General features: G+C 39.2%; 1 protein-coding gene across 2 annotated transcripts in view; it reads left to right on the top strand.

Moving 5' to 3' along the window:
- Positions 1 to 19,975, top strand: part of map4k5 (mitogen-activated protein kinase kinase kinase kinase 5) — a 34,442-nt gene that overhangs the window by 2,106 nt on the left and 12,361 nt on the right. Inside the window, exons 3-17 of one of the 2 annotated variants that reach the window (XM_078276936.1) lie at positions 3,525 to 3,582; positions 8,262 to 8,352; positions 9,307 to 9,371; positions 9,495 to 9,550; positions 9,649 to 9,696; positions 11,933 to 11,975; positions 12,083 to 12,155; positions 14,204 to 14,335; positions 14,603 to 14,665; positions 14,773 to 14,854; positions 15,596 to 15,712; positions 16,891 to 16,969; positions 17,722 to 17,793; positions 19,091 to 19,149; positions 19,303 to 19,370. In XM_078276936.1, coding sequence (XP_078133062.1) covers positions 3,525 to 3,582; positions 8,262 to 8,352; positions 9,307 to 9,371; positions 9,495 to 9,550; positions 9,649 to 9,696; positions 11,933 to 11,975; positions 12,083 to 12,155; positions 14,204 to 14,335; positions 14,603 to 14,665; positions 14,773 to 14,854; positions 15,596 to 15,712; positions 16,891 to 16,969; positions 17,722 to 17,793; positions 19,091 to 19,149; positions 19,303 to 19,370 — 1,106 coding nt within the window. The remainder of the gene's footprint in view (positions 1 to 3,524; positions 3,583 to 8,261; positions 8,353 to 9,306; positions 9,372 to 9,494; positions 9,551 to 9,648; positions 9,697 to 11,932; positions 11,976 to 12,082; positions 12,156 to 14,203; positions 14,336 to 14,602; positions 14,666 to 14,772; positions 14,855 to 15,595; positions 15,713 to 16,890; positions 16,970 to 17,721; positions 17,794 to 19,090; positions 19,150 to 19,302; positions 19,371 to 19,975) is intronic. The other variant, XM_078276937.1, reaches the window with a different exon arrangement.

Below are 19,975 nucleotides of genomic sequence, written 5' to 3'. Positions count from 1 at the left end.
TCCACATCACCTTTTTTCTTTCTGCTGTGGAGAGAATCTTACCCATCACTGGTCGAAAGCATGTATTAAAGCCCGCAGTAATCTTTCCCTAAAATGGATTTTGGCTAACTATGAGTTATTGTGTAGAATCTTTTTAAACTTTGTTTATTGAGCTTTTTTCACAACAGAACAAAGACATATAGATTGAGTAGAATTTATTAATAATCGTATATAAATGTAAATAATCTGTACTGTAGGTCTACAAATTGCACTCAGTATCGTTGACATGATGGTGCAGGCGATTATGCTAAAATACATATTGCCAGACTATAAGCTACAGTATTGTGATATTTATGTTACTTTAGAGGAAAAATGTATTTATTTATTTATTTATTTACTGCCTTTAGCCCTTCAGTTTTGTTTTTAGGTAACTCAGATGAAATTGGGTAAGAGTGCAGTCTTTTACATTTACAGACAGCAACATGTACACATTTACAATTATTCAAGAGTCAAACAAGCAGACTGAACAGCTCAAAACACGATGTCCCAGTGTTAAAACATTTCTGTACTGTAAAATCCAAAGTTTTTATCATATCTTTATGGCTGTATTTGTATCAAGTGGATGCAGTTTTTGAGGAAAGTTACTGGAGGAGTGATTATAAATTCTTAGTTGGCGTGTACTGTAGACATAAAGATGGCACTGTGCTCCTGCATTGCACTAACAAAATGTTGAATGAGAAACGAGAAAAATAAATTAAGTCTATATAGAAACTGTCCAGCTAAACAAGATGTATCCGCATTTTTCACTGTCTGTTGGCTGTAGGGAGGTGTGTTTTGCTGGGGAATTTTCTTGTTTATCCATCTGCCACAGCTAAACAGACGATCTATCTGATCCAGGGTGTGATAGTTGAGGCAGCCTGTCATGGTCCCTCTTCATACAAAGCCTCTCTGGCCAGCCCCAACCCCCAGACAAGGCCACTGGTGGAATGCTGCGCCTGGTATTCTCCCACAGCTCGCCGGCTAAGGGCTGCAGCGGACTTAAATATGATCAGGCCCCTGTCTAAACATGCGTTTCACTATGGGTGTGTTCCGGGCCGCACTGACAGCAGAAACACCTTCAATTGGGAAAAGTCCTCCTTGGGCCTGCTGTGCTCAGTTGACTTTTAATGGACACAGCATTCCTCGCCTTGGATGATTTATTACCTCTGATTATATTAATTTAAGAATCAAATCATATTGCGCTGTATTATTACTGGAGATAATGATTCATTTATCTTCATTATAATGTCATACGCCTGGCTCTCAGCGTAGGTTGTTGTTGTTGTTATAATATCCTTTTTAAATGCTGGAATTTCTTTTAGAATCAGTAGTTCTTAAAGGTTACTACGCATTATGTAGCAGAATCTTTTGATTATTTAAAGAAATAATTTAAGTTTTTAGTTTTTTTGAGTTTGCATTAGCAGATGAAATGCCAGTAACAGTATCTACAAAAGGTCAGTAATGTAGGTGAGTGGAGTAGGGCCGCATTTTTCTGTTCGAGCCCGACAGGCAATAAGATATTTATGTCCAAGCCCGACACAGTCATTTTTTTTCTCATACTAATGACACATGTACATTTGTTTGTGTGGAAAGCCCGCTTTTATTTAGCAACTGTAGGAAGGCATTCAGAAATGTCAACAGATGAGCGCATCAGCGCACACGGGGCAACAAGCGCACGTTAATAAGCTGTTTAATTTAAAACGTTCAATGCCTTATCGCGCTGATGTGACCGAGCCCGACCCAAACCCAAAAACATCATTTCTAAATATCTGTCCGAACCCGGCACGGCCGGTCGGGTCCCGACTGGCTCGGTTCAGGTATCCATCCTCTACTGTTGATTTGTTTAACTGTTTCACTGTTTGTTTGTTTTTAAATTCAATAATAACGTCTTTCCAAAAGTCAGGAGTATACGTGTAAAATAATCGTGATTTCGATATTGACCAAAATAATCGTGATTATGATTCTTTCCATAATCGAGCAGCCCAAGCTCTTCAGTATTCCTTTAGTGTGCCAGAACTTACTTGACGTTATTAAAATTTGGATGTAAGGAAACATTTTCGTGCTTATTGAGTCAGCGTCTACATTTTCACTACAGTTAGCTGAACCTTAGATCTATGTAGATATGGTGATTGATATTGTGTCAGATCGTAGAGGTTACATGCCAGAATACTCCTTCCTCCAGTTAAAGGTTGTTTGAGGTTGTTAAAGCTTGTGTTGTCTGCTGAATCACATGCTATTTGAACGGTCATTTCAGAACTTACCCTTTCTGGGTTTAGTTCTCAGTTTGACTTTAGCTACTTCAGGAAATGTAAAGATAGACAGAGGTTGTGAGCACGTATTGGTGGTCTCTTTACTTCACTGACTTCCACAATTGAAAGCTGAACAAATGTGCCATAGAGCAGTACATATACATTTTTATATATACATACATTTTTTTTTTGTAGAATAGGTTTCTGTTCTTTGTTTGTGTGTATGCACCTGTGGTGTCAGCTGCAGAACATGTATAAGCTGTGTGTGTTATTCTGTTTATGTGTATGAATCACCAGCACATTCCCTGTGTTGAAAGGTGGCCATGCTTGGAGGGTCTTGTGGTTTACGGTTGATTTAGTTGCTCGTCCCATCATGTCACTCCTACGGATTAGGGAGCATCCCTTCTTGACCTGAATTTGGAAATCAGTGCAACCTACTTTAAGATAGAAATTTCACAAATGATTGATGTTTTTAAATCTAATAACCATTGGGATGTTGCCATTGACATAACAAAGTACCAAACTGATGGTACTGTCCAAATATACAGAAGAAACAAAAAGAATATCAAGAGTGAACAAAATGATGCTACTCTTAAACTGAGTGAATCTCAAGTCCTCTACAGCAGGGATATTTAAAGGTTTACACTGTCCAGCATGAGCTCTGGTGATGATGCTTGTTTAAGCAGGCTTTAGGTTTGAGCTACTACTTCACTCAAGAATGTAATGATGTTGAATTTGACTGGAGGAGGTGCTGGCATTTGTATCCCACAGTTGAATGTTTCCGCTCCACTTTTTTATCATCTCATATCATTGTCATCTCATTACAATAAACATCTCATATGTTATCTCATTGTTATGTAGGCCCAAATTGTAACCAATGTTCCATCAGAATACAGTATCATGTTATGCAACTGACGATTATTTTCATTATTGATGAATCTGTTGGTTATTTTTTTTCAATCAAAAGTTTAGCTTAGAAATATTAAGTAAAAAACACAAAAAATAGTGACCTAAAAACTTAAAAATAAGACAAACAAAAGTGACAGAACCTCACATTTGAGTGGCTGTGTGCTAGTTGGATGAAAAAATTATTAATGAATTATCTGTGAATCTATCTATGAATTATTATTATTTTCTGTAGGTTGACTAATCAAACTTCTAGTTTTGTCATGAACAGTTGGAATACAAGTCCTGATTAAAGCAGTAACGGCAGTATTGTGATAGCCTTGCTGACCATTGTGCTGTTGTGTCTTTCAGGCCCGAAACATACAAACAGGGGAGCTTGCTGCGGTGAAGATCATAAAGTTGGAACCAGGTAAGAGTGATCTTCTCATTATCTCAGTTTTTCTCATCACAATGAGGTAAAAATGTGTTTGTCAGAGCTGAGAGAGTCTGAAAAATAAGTCTAGTATTTTCCAGGGTTTTGCACAAAAACGGAATGCACAAAAAGTACTAAAAAGACTACAAATGAAAATATTGTTGTACAGTGCCAATACTCATGACTGCAAATATGTATGTGATCATAGCCCCATTGTTGTTTTACATGTTTTTGTTTCAATATTCAAAATAACAGTATGTAGCGTCCAGAACCATGTCTATCTATAAGGTAATATGAAGAGCGACGTCAGTTGAGATCTTTCATGTGAAAAAGGAGAGGAGAACATTTCTGGCTGTGCCTGGCTTTAGTGTCTGTGCTGTCGTTGACCTAGTGACAGTTCCAGATTAGTGGGATTACGGTGAGGGCTTTGTACCACCAGCAACCAGACTGAGCTGAGATGATTACCAGTCAGTGAAGGAAGAGATTCACTTATGCTTGTTTTCTCTTTCATTCATCATGTCACCGTTTGTGTTAGTCTGGCAGTGAGCGGTTGGGGGTATGTTTTTGTACGAAGTTTACATGCGTTGTTTTCCTCAGGTGTCATCATGACATCTGAGCTGTAATTAAATAAACGCTCAGATTTTTTTTTTGTCTGTAGGGGTGTAGAGCTCTTAATTAACGCGATTCATTTTCTGCTGGAATATAGTAGGAGGGGGGATTTGTGTGTGTGTGTGTGTGTGTGTGTGTGTGAAGCAGAAGAGCAGGGGGCTATTGCTTGGTTAATGGTAGCTGTGGTGTTCCCGGCGCGAGCCATTAAATGATGTCACGTCTCTCGTTTCCAGCGCGAAGGCTCCGCAAGTTGTTGCGGCGAGAGGTCGTGCACCTCTGACTTTCTGTAACCCGGCACGCGCTGCGCATTTCATTTCGGCATGGTTGGCTGGGAAGACTGGTTGGGCAAGTTTGCCTGTACAAAAATCTGTATGATTCTCCATGTACAGACCACAGGGAGTCAAACAGCCTTAAACATGTGGTCAGAGAGACACCACACTGGGAAAAGAAGTATTTTGCTGGAGAGTGTGGAAAAACATGAGGGATCGCTTTGTCAAAGCTAAAAAAAAAACCAGCCCTTTATAGAAAGAGTGTTGGTAACATCAAGAGGCAGACAGTTATTTCCACTTGGAGATAAGTGGCAGTAACATTAATAATTGCACAAATGCAATGCTTGGTGGTACGTCGGTGTTCATCATGGATGTGTTTAGTACTGCTGCCAGGCAGCCTACTTTCCTTTACTTCCGCTCTCTTCTTCTCTATTACTTCTTGCTTATTCACAGATTATTTTGTCTGTACGCCCCTGGCGTTTCGGAGAATACTGCAACGAACAATGCGTTAAGCATAAACGTCTGCGTGCTTGCTCATAGCGCGCACGCCATCTACGGAGGCCTGTGGCACAGTCTGTCATGACCTTTGAGAATAGAAATAAATTCTATTAAAAATAGAAGTAAATCTGCACTCTGGGGCACAAATTACAATAGTTTTTTATTCTTGATGAATCCTAAAGCTAAATACTTTCCTGATTAATCGATTAGTTATTTCCTCACACTGGAGAAGCAACACACCCTTTTTTGGTTGAAAGGTGACGCAAACAATTAATTCTAACGCAGTCACTGATCTACATTCGTAGTAAATATCATTTGTGCAAACTTAAATGATAAATAAGGAGTACAGAAATAATACACAGATAAAGAGTGGAAATAGGCTTAGTGTACAGCTAAGTTTTATGTTAAATAGGTTTAGAGCAGTGTTACATTTTCTAGTCAAAAATGGCCCTAGCTATGTTCCTGTACATGTATCCCAGTTGAATAGCCCTCAGCAGGTTATCAAAGTGTCTTTAAAGACCATTCATATTCTCTCTGTTCATGTTTAAGCAGGACTGTCTTTACTTTACCCCCCACCTCCTCTTTTTGCAAGTGCTTCAGGTAAACAGCTTTAGGCGGACCACAGAATCAAACAGGTTTGACCAGGAGGAGTGACGGTGCTATGAAGTGAGGGACAGACAGAGAAAGGAAATGGGAGTGGTCAAGCTCTCTGGCTGCAGGGACTGTAGGGCACATTGCAGGTTAATCTGATTGGATTCTGGATGGTAAATAACTATTTAAAACCAAATTCCCACCATTGAGGGAAGATGGGGAGCCTTTTTCTTTATTTCTCTTTTCCTCTTGCAGTGTACACACTTGTAGTAGTCATTTCTTTTAAACACTATTATTACATCTCTCACTATACCTCTTTTCTTCTTATGACAAGTCATTTTCTCTTTTTCTGTCATTTTCGTTTTTGTTTTGTTTTTGTTTTTTTCGTGTTTTGTCGTTACTGTCCCTGAGAAGTTGGCACCCGCCTCCTGGCTGTTTCCATTAGAAATTCTGCTGCAAGCCGTTTGGGTGTGGAACAATGTCTCATCTCTGCATGCAGTTACATTTATTTTCTATAAGGGGTTATGTCAGAACAGAAGCAGTAACTTTTGGAAAGGTTTTCGAATCTCCTCGGATGGTGCGTAATTATTGATCTGTTTGCCCTTTTTAATTTAAAGATAAACTTATGTATAAACTGACAGAACATCTATCATATCATATCACACCATATTAGCGTGAGATTGGTCAAGACTTAACATAGAATACCTCCAACACACTGAATTGAAGCAATAAGCGAGGATGTGTATATTCAGAGAGCAGAGGGAAGCGCTTAGTCTGAGAGGAAGTGGCTACTCTCTTAGGCCTAGACCTCAACTGAAAGAGAATATTGTCTTATGTTTTTTTTTAATTTTTTTTTTTACCAAGCTCAGATTCATGTCACTGAAATAACCTTTGCTCAAAATTTTGTGGCTCCTTGCACAATTTTCTCTCTGTCAACCATGTTGAAAATGTTTGTGATCAACAGTAGTTCCTCCTCTGAAATGACACAAAATGAAATAACAATAATTAATAACAAAATAAAAAAATAACTAAATTGCGACCTTTCTCTAGCTAAACGATCAAAGCAGTGTCAAGCACTAGCTTCTCTGAGACTGAGACATTCATCTCTAATTTTACAGATAGAAGGGAGGGGTTCAAATTGAATGATTGGCACTTTAACATAGCCTCTGTTGACATTCTTGAGCACACGTCATTTATTCTTTTTACAGACTTGTTAAGCCTCTGTAACAAAAGTAATAAAAAGATATGGACAGAATTAGCTTGTAGTAATGAATCATTGAAGCCAGGTCTCAAGCGTGCAGGGACAGGACTGTGACAGGGTGCTGAGCAAATGAGAGAAATCTCATGAAGAGGATTTAAGCAGGAAGTTGAATCAAGCTAATTAATGTCTTATATTAATAGATGTATCCAAAGCTACCATGTAAAACCAGTTGGATGTACACTCATGGTCACAAGGGATGCAGGTACATAGTTTTTGTTATTTTTAAATTAAATAGTTATATTATCTCAAGCCTTCTGATGTGACTAAATACCCAAATTCGTAGCTGATGATAAGTTTAAAGAAAATGGAAATTCACCAGTTTGTTTATCAGCTGGAAAGTTATGCACGTGTTGGCATTCCAAGCAGACTTTAATTCAGAGGCTCATGTGAGAGAGCCTAACCCCACCCAGACAGACTGAAAACAGGACTGCTCTTTTCATTGGGTAAAAACGTTGTTTGTGTGCTCGAACAAATGCCTCTGTGGTCCAGGATGTCTAGGCAGAGATGTTTTCTTCCAAAATCAAAATGCCCCTGTATCATTTTAATTAGGCTAGACCACAAGCCACCTGGAGCTATGTATTGCAGTAAAGTGCAGGTCAACAACTTCTTTTTGTCTTCAGGCCACAGCTGGTGGTAGTTGCCAAACCTAGCTTGATACTATTTTGTGACACAGCCATTTATTACAGAATGTATCCATCAAAAGACCAGAATTGACACACTTAAAAAAATTGTGGCAGAGATTGAATCCATTAAATGAGCTTAATCTGGACCGATGACAGTCTGTTGATAGAGCGCTGAAGCTGGCAGAGTCTGGTAGATCGTAACCTCCTGTTAATGTATTCCAGGACTACGTCTCTGCACAATTGGGAGCAGCTGGGCTTACATATTTTAGTCTTCTTACTTCCTACTGGTCGGATGTGTTAGAGTGCTTTGCTGAACTGGAAAGCGGCCTGTATATCAGCCTATACCACATAAACTTTAAAAGTACAAGGTGTTCCTTCTATTTTTATTGGCTGTTTTATAATCTGCTGTATTTACACAGAGATGAAATATTGAACCATATAGTCAGAGGGAAACATGAGAAGAATTTGTTCTGTGGTTTTGAGTTCGGCAAACTAAAGAAATATTTAAGTGTTTTCTGAAACCTAAAGTTTAAGGTGTGCACAACCTTTGTATCATCTGAAATGCTATGAGTGTTTTTTTTTTTTTTTTTTTTTTTTCCAACATTTCAAATTCAAGGTTTGTTCTAGTATAAAAAAAAACAACAAATTGTATTCTGGAGATGAATCATAAATCAAATTGTTGTAATTTCATGCCCACAATAATTTTGTGAGGTGTTTATTTCCAAATGGATAATGTCTCGTTTTAAAATGAAACAGTTCCCTGGCAGAAAATGAAAATATAACTTTTTGTCCATGTGTCTGTGTGATTTCTCCCTCTGTTTCCAGGGGATGACTTTTCCATCATACAGCAGGAAATCTTCATGGTGAAGGAATGCATGCACCACAATATTGTGGCCTACTTTGGGAGCTACCTCTGGTAAGAGCCAGCTTAAAATACTCCTGCTTTGTCATTTTATACTCAGTATTTTCTTCTTTCTCGCAGCCAGACCAAGGTGTAACATTTGTGGAATTCATGTTACTGTCAAAAGCATTTAATAAGCCGGAGCCACTGCCTGAAACTCACATGATGTAATTAATCACTTAGTCACACCTGTTTGTGAAAGTGTGACTCAACTTTTCAACTGACTTGTAGTGCTGACTAGGCCCTTCAGCGCCAGGATGCAGCTCTTATGTTTTAACGGAGCCCATGTCTTGTGGCTGGTATCTGAAAGGAAGTAGGGCCGGTCCGCCCACCACTGCCTCAGACTTCCAGCAGGTTTAACTGGAATATGAGCCTCTGATCTGTTTTATATGGCTGTTAGTCCAGAGAGATGCATGTCTTATCACAGCAGGCATGTCTTATGCAGTCTCGCCGCATAGAGCACAAATGGTTACTGTAAAATGTTAATGAGCAACCCACCATGCGTTCATTTTTTATAAAACTCGATAAATTGTATTAGAAGAACCACAGTTTTGTGGGGGAATCAAGTTTCCGTTCAGACCTGTTTCCTGACCTCAAATCATTTCCATGTCCAGCTAAAAGGTTTGAAAAGTAGCACAGTTGTAATTGGGACTCTGAGGCAGTGTACAGTACAGTATCCTCACCTCCGCTGGGAAAGTGTCACAGTTTGATCACAGTCACACTGGTCTTATTTTTAGCTATTTGTCAGAGGGTTGTCATCATTTTTCTACTCACCCCTCTCTTCTCAGACATCCAGTACTTAACCTCGTTTATTAACATGTGTTGGCCAAGTTGTTTCAGGAAGGATTGCTGGTTTGTGCAACATAACTTGTTTAACAAGACACCTTTGTAGAATGCTTGTGCTGCTTATCGTTTGCTACTTAGCAAAGCAGCAGTTCCTATTGTAATCATTTTCTCTGATGTCATCAGTCGAGAGAAGCTTTGGATATGTATGGAGTACTGTGGTGGAGGATCTCTGCAGGACATTTATCATGGTGAGCTATTCATTACTAGAAAGATGCAGTCATAAAATGTTTTTGAAATACTGTATATCCATTGTAAAACTTATTTCTGCCTTAATCCTTGTCCTGCAAACATGGAATGAAATTGTGTTATAGTGACGGGACCTCTCTCGGAGCTTCAGATAGCATATGTCTGCAGAGAGACCATACAGGTAATTGCACTTTTAAATCATTTATAAAAAAAAAAAAAAATTTCAATGTTTGGAACATCAGTTGAACTCATTACTGAATACATTAATTTCCTTTACAGGGTTTGGGATATCTGCACAGCAAGGGCAAGATGCACCGTGACATCAAGGTATCCTATCTTTTCTACTTTTTGTTCTCTTTTAGCCTTAATCTTATCCAGTTCAGACCTATTGTTATATGCCACACGCTGACACTTTGCCTCATGCCAACACAGACAGATTAACATTAAATCTTTTAGCAACAAATCTCAAAACACAAGAGAATTTGGGGGGGGGAGAAGAAGAGTGAAACTGACAAAAAGATGCAGCAGTTGCACAGCTTGAAAACAATTAATGTCACTGTAAACTGTTGTTGCTCCTTAAAGTGCCCATATTATGCTCATTTTCTGCTCATTTTCAGGTTCATAATTGTAAACTTAGCACAAAAAGTAAGGAAATTTGTGTTTGGTAGATTATTTCTCTGTGGTAACAATGCTTTTTGGCAATAAATCTTATACTGTTGGAAAGCCTGTTTAGTTCCCTTTTAAATGTTGCCCCATTTTTAAGGAACATGCATGCGAGGTGGTACGGTTCATGAAAAAACATCCGAACCGCTCTGTCCGCTTGTCTCGGTTCGGAGCGTGTGTGTGCCGCACGGTTCGACGCATGCGCAATGTAGCCTCGTGCCCATCAGGTGCCCGTATGTGACCTCAGACAGTGTGTTTCTCTTTCGCACGAAAGAAGAGGTGTGGACAAGTTACCAACAAAACGTACAGCTAAAGACCGTGCAAAACATTTCAGACCGTCCTGCCAACCTGTATACATTTTAACATCAATGTACTGTAACGTTTCTTTCACTCTAAAGTCGCTGAAGCGGCTGCAGTTTAGATCCTGTCGGGTCTCTGCAGTGGGCGGGGCTGCTCAGTTTTCCCCGCAACTGACGCGCGCACACAAACACACATACAAACACACACGGTGGATACAGGAAAAAACGGAGATGAGACGTATACAGGAGGACCTGACAGCTACGCTCGTTATTGTAAGTGCAATGATAAGTCCAATAAGTACTTTATCAAACCGTATGACTGTGTGTCCCAGCCCAGGCCAGGATAGGAAATGAACTAACAATGTTAACTGTTTTTATGTTTAACGTATTCTGACTTATTCAAAAGACGGAGCTTTAAGAGTTCCTCTCTTTTTATTTTAAAGGATAAAGTTTTGTAAGAGCTACACTGAAGTTGGCAGTTTGATAAATGCAAGTTATTTCAATTGATATTCTGTAATATTTCAATCTTCATGTGCTAAAAAGGCACAAAAGTTCCTGTAGATGGCAATGCATAGTCTCCTTTTTTTGCCAAATAAATGAAAAGCTTGTTGAAATCCTCAATGTATTCCCTCTTGCTGTATCAAAATCTCAGCTAGCTTTCCTCAGAGATGGTCCCAATAATGTGCTTAAAGTCAAGTCAAATTCAGTTTGTGCATGATTACATGATATAACTATATAATTATGTAATGCTGTATCCTACATTGTGGATAATTAAGCTGTATATCAAATGCTGAAGTATATTTCTGGACTGTTAAAGATTAAAAGAAATAACAAGAACCGCATAGAACCGAAAACCGTGACCCTAAAACCGTGATACGAACCGAACCGTGGGTTTTGTGAACCGTACCACCCCTAGTTGTGCCCATGAAAAATTTGCCAAATCTTCTCTGCCATTGCCCTTCACCGTCAGGCACGTGTGCGCTGGTGTCGGCACAAAATAACAGAAAAGTGTGTTTTTTTTTCATAATATGGGCACTTTAAGCAGTCCAGAGGTCTGACCTCTCTGATGCTGCAGAGGTGTGAACTGAAGTCACACAAAAAGTGTAGCTGGGGATGTGCTCACTCGAAAACGTGTCACTTACAGCGGTTTTGAGGTTGAGCTGAAGTTGATCACGCCTTGTGCATGCACACAGACTGGAGCCTCAGTCTCATGTGTTATCACAGAAGGTCAGGGCTGAACCTGTTATCTTTACTCAGCTCTATGCAGCAAGCACTTCCTGTTTCCTTTACTCTCACCGCAGGATGCCACCAGAGAGACTCAGAGTGAGTCTCTCCAACAGAAACAGTCAGTGGAACTGTCAGAAAGCAGTGATACTGGTGCAACTCTACTTGCAGTCAGATCAGTAACAGACCAGCAGTTAATGCTTCAGCTAGACCAGATGTTACTGAGAAAGTACAACATTTGGCACTTTGTTATGAAACAGTTGAACACATCAGCGCAGCATTTTCAGCCTCAATCTCATGATAATAAAATATTATTATGGCCTCTTGAATGTATTTTCTTGCAGTAAAAAAAAAATGTTTATGGGATTTTTTAACAGGGTGCCAACATACTTCTTACAGACAACGGAGATGTGAAGTTAGGTAAGTTGCTCTTTAGCATCTTAATTCTCAAGGACCTGAACTCTTCTGTAGCTTTCAGTCGTACGTGGATTACATAATCTGAAAAGCCCTGTCAAACCTTGTTACAGCTGACTTTGGAGTTGCAGCCAAAATAACAGCAACCATTGCCAAAAGGAAGTCCTTCATTGGAACACCTTACTGGTGAGTGTGTCACCCTTAAATGAGCCATTGGGCCTTTGATTTTGGCTTTGTTGAATAGGTTAAAAAAACAAACAAACTTTGTGCAATTGTTAAATACTTGCAATCAGATACTAGAACATTTTACAGTCAACTGTCTGTGTCACCATATTTTATCTAACAACAGTTTGTGGTTACAAAGTTTACAAGTGGTTAGATAGATGCTTGACACAGGATTTTACCTGCCCCTCAATCAGCTGATTAACTTCCTCAATACACGGTGGAGTTTTAATGCACAAGCACGGTCAGAGTATGCTACATGCAGATGAACGGCACACTGTGTGTGTGTGCGCAAGCAATGACAAAAGGCTATTTCTAAATAAATATAGTGGCTATAATGGGCAGGATTTCATATTTCATCATGTAAAAATCGGGGGAATTGAAACTCCAGGAGAACAGCTGGAAGAGGGGCAGGGAAATCAAAAGGGCTGGCAAGCAGGGGATGCATATTTGATCATGTATCAGATCATTTATAATATTGCTCAACATGGTCACCGAAAGGAAGCGTGCAGCCCATAAAAGATAAACAACTTAAATAACAAAAAGTAAACGGCCTACACATTATAAAGAAAGGAGAAATCATCTGAAAGTAGCCTAAGGAAACGATGCTAGTGGGACCCTTGTGTTGTCTTCCTGTCAACCTTGAAAACACTTCTTTTTTTTACGTCTTTTTTTTCACAGTTTGTTTTTGCTTTTTCCAACGTTTTAAATTGTAACATTTTTCTTCTACACATTTTCAGCGCTTATTTCTACGTCCTATTTTTTCTGATATAAAACAAAACTGTCAATGTGGCCCGAAGTCAACACAAGGGTTAAGTTTCAGTTTCTAGCTGAAGTTAAATGTTGTTTGTAGAGCAGCAACAGTTATGTTTACAACAGCAAAGTCATTATATGAACTCATACTGAGTGAAGTTTAGGAAGAATAAAGATTCAAGAGATTTATTGTTCAGACATTAGTCAGTATCAATCATTCATCCTGTCCTCCCTCCTCTGTTGAGGTCCAATGTCATTGACGAGCATAATAATTAGTCATGTGGACTTACCGCTAAAAGACTTGGGAGGGACTGGTTTGTCTTTTTTTTTTTTACAAGAATATGCCAAATTTTAAGATACGTGGCAAACTAAGATAACAGTTGGACTTATTTTATCTTGTCACAATTTGCTAATTAGCCAAACTAGCGAGTTGTGTGCGTGTTTTAACATAACGGCAGTGGATGAGAGAGAGAGATTAAAATATCGCTGTCTACATGTTTATGCCTGTTGAACTGGTGTATTGATCAAATATTTGCTTTTTACTCACGAAGATTTTATTGCACTTACTTAGGCTACAGTAAGAAGTAGTTGTCTGCGTTTGTTTTACTATATTCATGGGGTCCAAAAACCAGGGAATACAGTATACTTGTGGGGTCTGCACAGCCTTGTGGGGCCCAAAATGCTGGACCCCACAAGGTTAAAGGGCTGTTTGAGGGTTAAGACTTGGTTTTAGGATTAGGGTTAGAATTAGGTTAGGGTGAGGGTAAGGGTTAAGGTTAGGCATTTAGTAGTGATGGTTAAGGTTAGGGTAAGGGGCTAGGGAATGCATTATGTCAATGACGGGTCCCCACAAAGATAGTGAAACAAACGTGGGTGTGGGTGGGGAGTTCAGCCCCGACACAGAGCAGGGTAAAGGCTGCAGTGTGATAGTAAATACTACAGTTTTTAGCCCCGGGGCTCGTTTTAATACCGCGTTTTTGGTACCCACCTCTAAATAAAATGATTTTCCTTATTCATTGCGTTTCAGACACTCGTTTGTTATATGGTCATATCGTGATGATGATAATACTATCGGTCAGCACTTCTACATTTCATTTCTATATTCACATTATAGACACCACCTCTGACTATCCCGGTAACGATTTGTCCACAATTAGGCATATTGACCATATGGTCTAGATATAAACTAGGTTTTGACCTAGTCTTGTTTCCTTATGTTTGGAGAGTCGTCACTGAATTCTTGTCCTGAATTTGTGCAGGATGGCTCCAGAAGTAGCAGCAGTGGAGAAGAATGGTGGCTACAACCAGCTGTGTGATATCTGGGCTGTTGGCATCACGTCCATAGAGCTGGCTGAGCTACAGCCTCCAATGTTTGACCTACACCCAATGAGGTATGTTTTACTTTCCTCGAAAAAGAATCAGTCGGAACGTTCTCAGATGATTCTTAGGCTAATTTCTCCTTTTGTGTAACTGTAATGTTAACGTAGTCACGTCTTTTCATTACTTCAATGGTGTTCCTGTTTAATTCAAACTACGTTTAGGCTATTATAAGAAGAGTTTGCAGGCTTACTGTACTTAAGTTCACCTTACTTAAGTATATTTCCCTCTTTAAGTCTGTCTTAACCACTCTTAATCCAAGTTTTTTTGCTTTACCTTAGGGCCTTGTTTTTGATGTCGAAGAGCAGCTTTCAGCCTCCGAAGTTAAAAGACAAAAACAAATGGTGAGTGCCCCAGAATATTCAGTATGCTTTTCTGCGATTACATTATGATACTTTACACAATAATAGTGACGACCATTACATTAAAACATAATCCTCATGTTCCCCAGGTCCACCTCCTTCCATAACTTTGTCAAAGTGTCTCTAACAAAGAACCCAAAGAAGAGGCCCACTGCAGAGAAACTTCTATCGGTAATATTTCTTATTGCTCTCTTCGACATATGGTAGACATTATATAGTAGGAGACTGAAATGTTTAAAGCAAAGAATGTATTGCAGTTTTTTTAGCCTGAACCTATTCACAGTGGACATTTTGCATGTTAGCCAAGTTTCAAAAGTCTGAGTTCTGTCTTTTACAGTTTCTTCCTTTAGTTGAAATTAGAAATTGCATTTATTGTATAACCATTTGTGAGCCCTGAGGACCAGAAAAAGAAGTAGAGGATCTCAGTTGGCCCAATGAGTTTTTGTGTGGTTTGGCTGAATTTCTAGCTGTTTGGGTCAGATTCAGACCATTGCCCTAAATGGTTGTTTAAAATCCAGTTACAGTCTTTGTATTAAAGAAAAGTTATTAGCAATTACGTTCTTTAACAATGTCAACAAAGCCTCAGTCCAGAGGAAGAAGACTCAGGCTCCAGCCTTGTGTGCATGCATAAAAAAAAACTATCTTTTAAGAAGCAGACAGTTCAGCTGCTAAAAGATGGTTTCTATCATCATTAACACAGTGCAGGTCTCTGAGGAAAGGTGTCTCATCCTGATGGGCCAGGAATGTGATGATTAATGCAGGTGGTTTAATTACTCTAAAACAGTGAAAGTTGGATTTGATATCCATTTCTGCAGGGATTTTGATGTTCCAGTTAGCAAGGACTTGCGTGTGAGATTACGAGATGTCAGACCACTAACTATTATTCTCAAATGATGTCTTGTTTTCGTGCAGCATGTGTATGTGGCCCAGACGGGTTTGACAAGGAGGCTCGCTCTTGACCTTCTAGATAAGATGAACAACCCAGACAACCACCAGCATTACAGTGAGGTGGACGATGATGACCTTGAGGTAATGTCTAATTCCGTCACATATAAAAACTAAGACTGTGGGAAATTTGCTTTTGCTTTGAAAAAATTAAGAAGGAAATTGAATCTCTACTCAGCCAACAAAGAAGCGTTTTAAGGATGTACGCACACAAAAAATATGTGTCAATTTTAACCCAAATTGGGTCAATCTATCTCCGGCCTAGTATGTATGACCATAAAAAGCACTGGGTTAACAAACTCATCCAAACTTCTTTTTTGACCCAGTTTTTTTTTTATTTTTATATATATACATTATATTCATTGGGTTATTTGGCCACACCAAAATGTGGTTATTTTGACCCAGTAACAATGTCATATTAACATTTCTATTGGGTCATCAATTATACCAAAAACTATATTTTTTGTGTTCTGTTTGGACAAAAAAAGCTTTTTACAACATTGACAACTTTTTCGAAAGTAGATACTTGGAAATATGAAAAATGTGCCCCCCATTTGTTGATGTTTTTACTGTCTTGTTGCAGGGAAATTATAAAAAAACAAAAAACAGCAAAATGATTGAAAAAAAACAATCATTCCTTGTCTAATTTGACCAAATATTGTAGTTAAAGAGACTTTAATGCACTGACAGACTCCCTATCAGCAGTGAATGTAAATATTAGCACAGCATGTTTTTAATATAATAATATGATAAAAGGTGAGCTTTGCCTAAGTGTGTTTTCATGTCCTCTTAAAGCTTCCCTTCCCCCTCTTCTTGATTCTCTCCATTGACATTATTATTCCAACTGGAATCAACATCACATCTATGTGGCAGCCAAAGAGGTGGTACCAGTGCCTTTTTAAAAGACCATTGTGCTTTTCTCCTTCTGACAGCAGTAGCACTGTCTTGGCGACCATGAATGAAAAACCCTGAAGGCTATTGACTGCAAGCAATGGAGCTTGTTGCAAACAAACAGCCTCTGGGATGCATAATAATGCAATGATGCATAGACCAGTACAAAAAGTAGCTCTCAGTTTTTAGAATTAGTTTTTACATATTATTCTAAAAGATAAATGTCGAAATTGTGCTAAATGACTCAAGGCAATGCAGTGTCAGTGTTATATAATTTGATAACACATTATCCACTCTGCACTGTCTTGTGAACTGCTACTGAACCTATTTCCTTATCTTTAAATTTCTGTCTCTTTCACTCTGTGCTTCAGCCCCTCTCTGCAGTCAGACACACCATCCGCTCCACCAACAAACAAGCCAGGGCAGAGAGGACACGCTCAGAGATAGACTGTAAGTAAACAAAAAGTCCGAACCCATCACTAAGACAAAAGCCAAACCCCTGCCATGAATCTGTCCTGTCCTGTCCTGTCATTTGTCAGCATGTCAGTCAGCCTGGCTCTGTAGGTTGATAGAGGTCCGGTGGCTTGTCAGAGGGTCATCCCACTAATCCTGCAGCACTGACTGGCACTTTTCCAGACCACAGCATGTGGTAGTGTGTATAAAAATAGCCTGGGGATTCATGGAAGAGAAAGTGGATGTAGTAGAATCCATTAAGTTAACTGTCCCTCATGTTTTACTCAATGAATAATGTGAATAAAGCTTGTCTGAAGCACTCATAAAGGATTCTTGAGGAATATGGTTTTCAGTCAACAAGTGTTGATACTGAATTTGGCAGAGGATCCAGCTTATTAGATTGTGTAAGTGTATTATTTTGCGTAAATGTATTGTTTTGCAACCCTTCAGGGAAGTTGTTGTGTGTCTGTGTTGTCTTCTGTAGTTGCAGATAAAGTTGAACGCTGTGTTGTGCCTGACGTGTCAGAAGTGTCACTGTTTCTCATTTCATCATTTTGGGTTGATGTAGTAACAGTATAGTGGTAAGATATGTGTCTCTGTTAGATGTTTGTCCTATTTATCTGTGGCAATACGTGCTGTGCCTCATTGTGTTTTGTGCTTGTTCGTACTGTGATTGTACCAGATGCACTTCCTGTTTAGTTTTATCTATATTTCTCACAATTACGTCTGACTTTCCCTCCTACATTAAGCAAACAATGGGACAAACCAAGGAGGGCCGTGCTCAAGTCCTAGCTTCACTGAGGGACACAGGGGGGACGCAGGTCAGTGACAGTGTAGTGAGACAGTATGTGTTGGCTTAATTCCCTTGCTCACTCCCAAGACTTCCTGAGATATAGGATAATGTTGTAGCACATAACAGAACATTGTGTTTGAGATTTAAGTGGCACTAATAAGGTGAGTTCCTCTGCATGGGGTGGCTACTTACTGTTTGTTTAGCTTGAATGCAGTTGAATCATTTGGACATTGTGACATCCTGGTTCCTATCAGACTGACTGAAATAAACATTCAAAATTACATTGTAGATTACTAATCAGATTCTAACAAGGAAGTTAAGTTTGACTCGTATGTCTCACCTAATTCCTTTCTTTCTTGAAAGTGTCGCTGTAGTCTGTTAGTAACTCACCTTCTCGCTGTTGTCTACGTCTTAAATACTGCAGCACCTCTACATTATCAGCATACCTCAAGCAGAAAAACACACCAGGAAAGAAAAGATCTGTGGTCTAAATTCTTAAGCACAAAGTTTCTTTGTTAATGAGAAGCTGATTATGTGGGGGTATTTCTTGGCAGGTTGGTTTTCTTCCGCCTCCATAACTACAGCAGGATCACACCGTGTTTACACTGGACACTAAACCAGTCTCCTCTATGGGATCAACTGTTTGACAGAACGTGACCTCAAACCTAAACTAAGAGGAATCTGTTCCATGATTTATTTGTTTCTTGCTCTCTCACTAATATTTCCCCAAAGTGAACAGATCTGGTTAGTGTCAAGTGTAATCTGTTTGTCTTTGGTGACTGACTTTAGGCCCCAGACCAAACATTCACATAGTAGCATAATACATCAATAAAGGACCTCTGTGGTGTTTTGGCAGGTACATTGTAATGGAAGCGGATGATCTGCTGTTGGTTCATTCTTACACCCACACAGGTGTTTTCAGTTAATGTGGCCGATTAGACCTCTCCCCAGGATTGTGTGGGTGTGTATAGACTGTGTTTGATTGACATCTTCCTGAGTTATGTTAGCGTTGTTGCATCTGTTAGGGCAGGACAAATTACAACTTTATCATTCATATTAATAGATAAAGATGACCTAATGCATTCCCATCAAAGCTCTGGTCCACCTTTAACCTGAGCAGAGGTCCAATCAGCTAGAATACCTAAAAACCAGCTGTGTGGGTGTTCAGTGGCATTAAGAGTGTTTTCCAAGGCTCATGCTACTAATACACAAGAGAACTACTCCCAAGGCTTTGTGTGCCTTGAAGCCTTGGGCACGGATGCCCTCTAGTGCCAAAGCTGTGTGCAAGAAAAAACAAAACTGAACACATTTTTTGTCATTTATAGTCGACAAGCTCCAGTTCGAACCACCACTCCGGAAGGAAACTGAGGCTCATTCTGAAATGGTGACAATCATATTCCTTTTAAACAATACTAGTATTCAAGTACTACTTTTTTCGGTTCAGTTTGCAATCACTATATTTCAAATGCATGTAGAAAAAGATAAATCATATCCATTAAAAAAAACAAAAAACTTCTATTTGTGTGTCTTTCCACAGGATGTGAGTAAAGATAATGACTTCCGTTCCCCCTGGAGTCCCTTTGCAGAGGGAGGAATAACAACCAGGTAATCCATAGAAACTGTTGTCATGGGAACTGCTCCTATTTACCCCCCCCCCCCACCTTCTCTCTTTTACTCTTTCACTTGACCGGGCTTCTTTATAAAATCGATGCATCTCTTGAGATTCATCCAGGGAAAAGAAACCAACACATTGTTAAGGTTTTCTTTATTTATTTTACTTTTTTTGATATCTGTAAATATTAAATTGCAGAGATACACAATACTAATAGTTGTTTAGGTGTTCAGTAACAATGTACAGTTTAAGACATTTAAGACAGTTTAAGAGATTATGAAAAGACTGCTTAAAGCATGTTAGTTATGCTCTGTATATCCATGTATGTGTGATATCTATTGTTGAGACGGAGTGTAATTTTTTTTTCTTACGGATGCTCCTCACTGTGTCTCATATTAACCTGCTAATTCACCGGAGCTAACCTGTGTCTGTGCATGAGATCACTCTCTCCATCTGCAGTTTGAAATGTTTTTTTGGCCTGTAAGCTCCTTCTCACTTGTCCATGTGCTTTGACTGTTTTTCTTTTTCCACTTCTCTCTGTCCTCTTTTGGCTGTCGGTCTCTCTCTCTCATCTTGTCCCTCGAAGAAGCCTTCTCAA

This window comes from Sander vitreus, chromosome 20 (assembly GCF_031162955.1).
Source record: "Sander vitreus isolate 19-12246 chromosome 20, sanVit1, whole genome shotgun sequence".
Taxonomy (NCBI): Eukaryota; Metazoa; Chordata; class Actinopteri; order Perciformes; family Percidae; genus Sander; species Sander vitreus.
The sequence above is the reverse complement of the archived record's forward strand: the minus strand, read 5'-3'. Positions and strand labels throughout refer to the sequence as shown.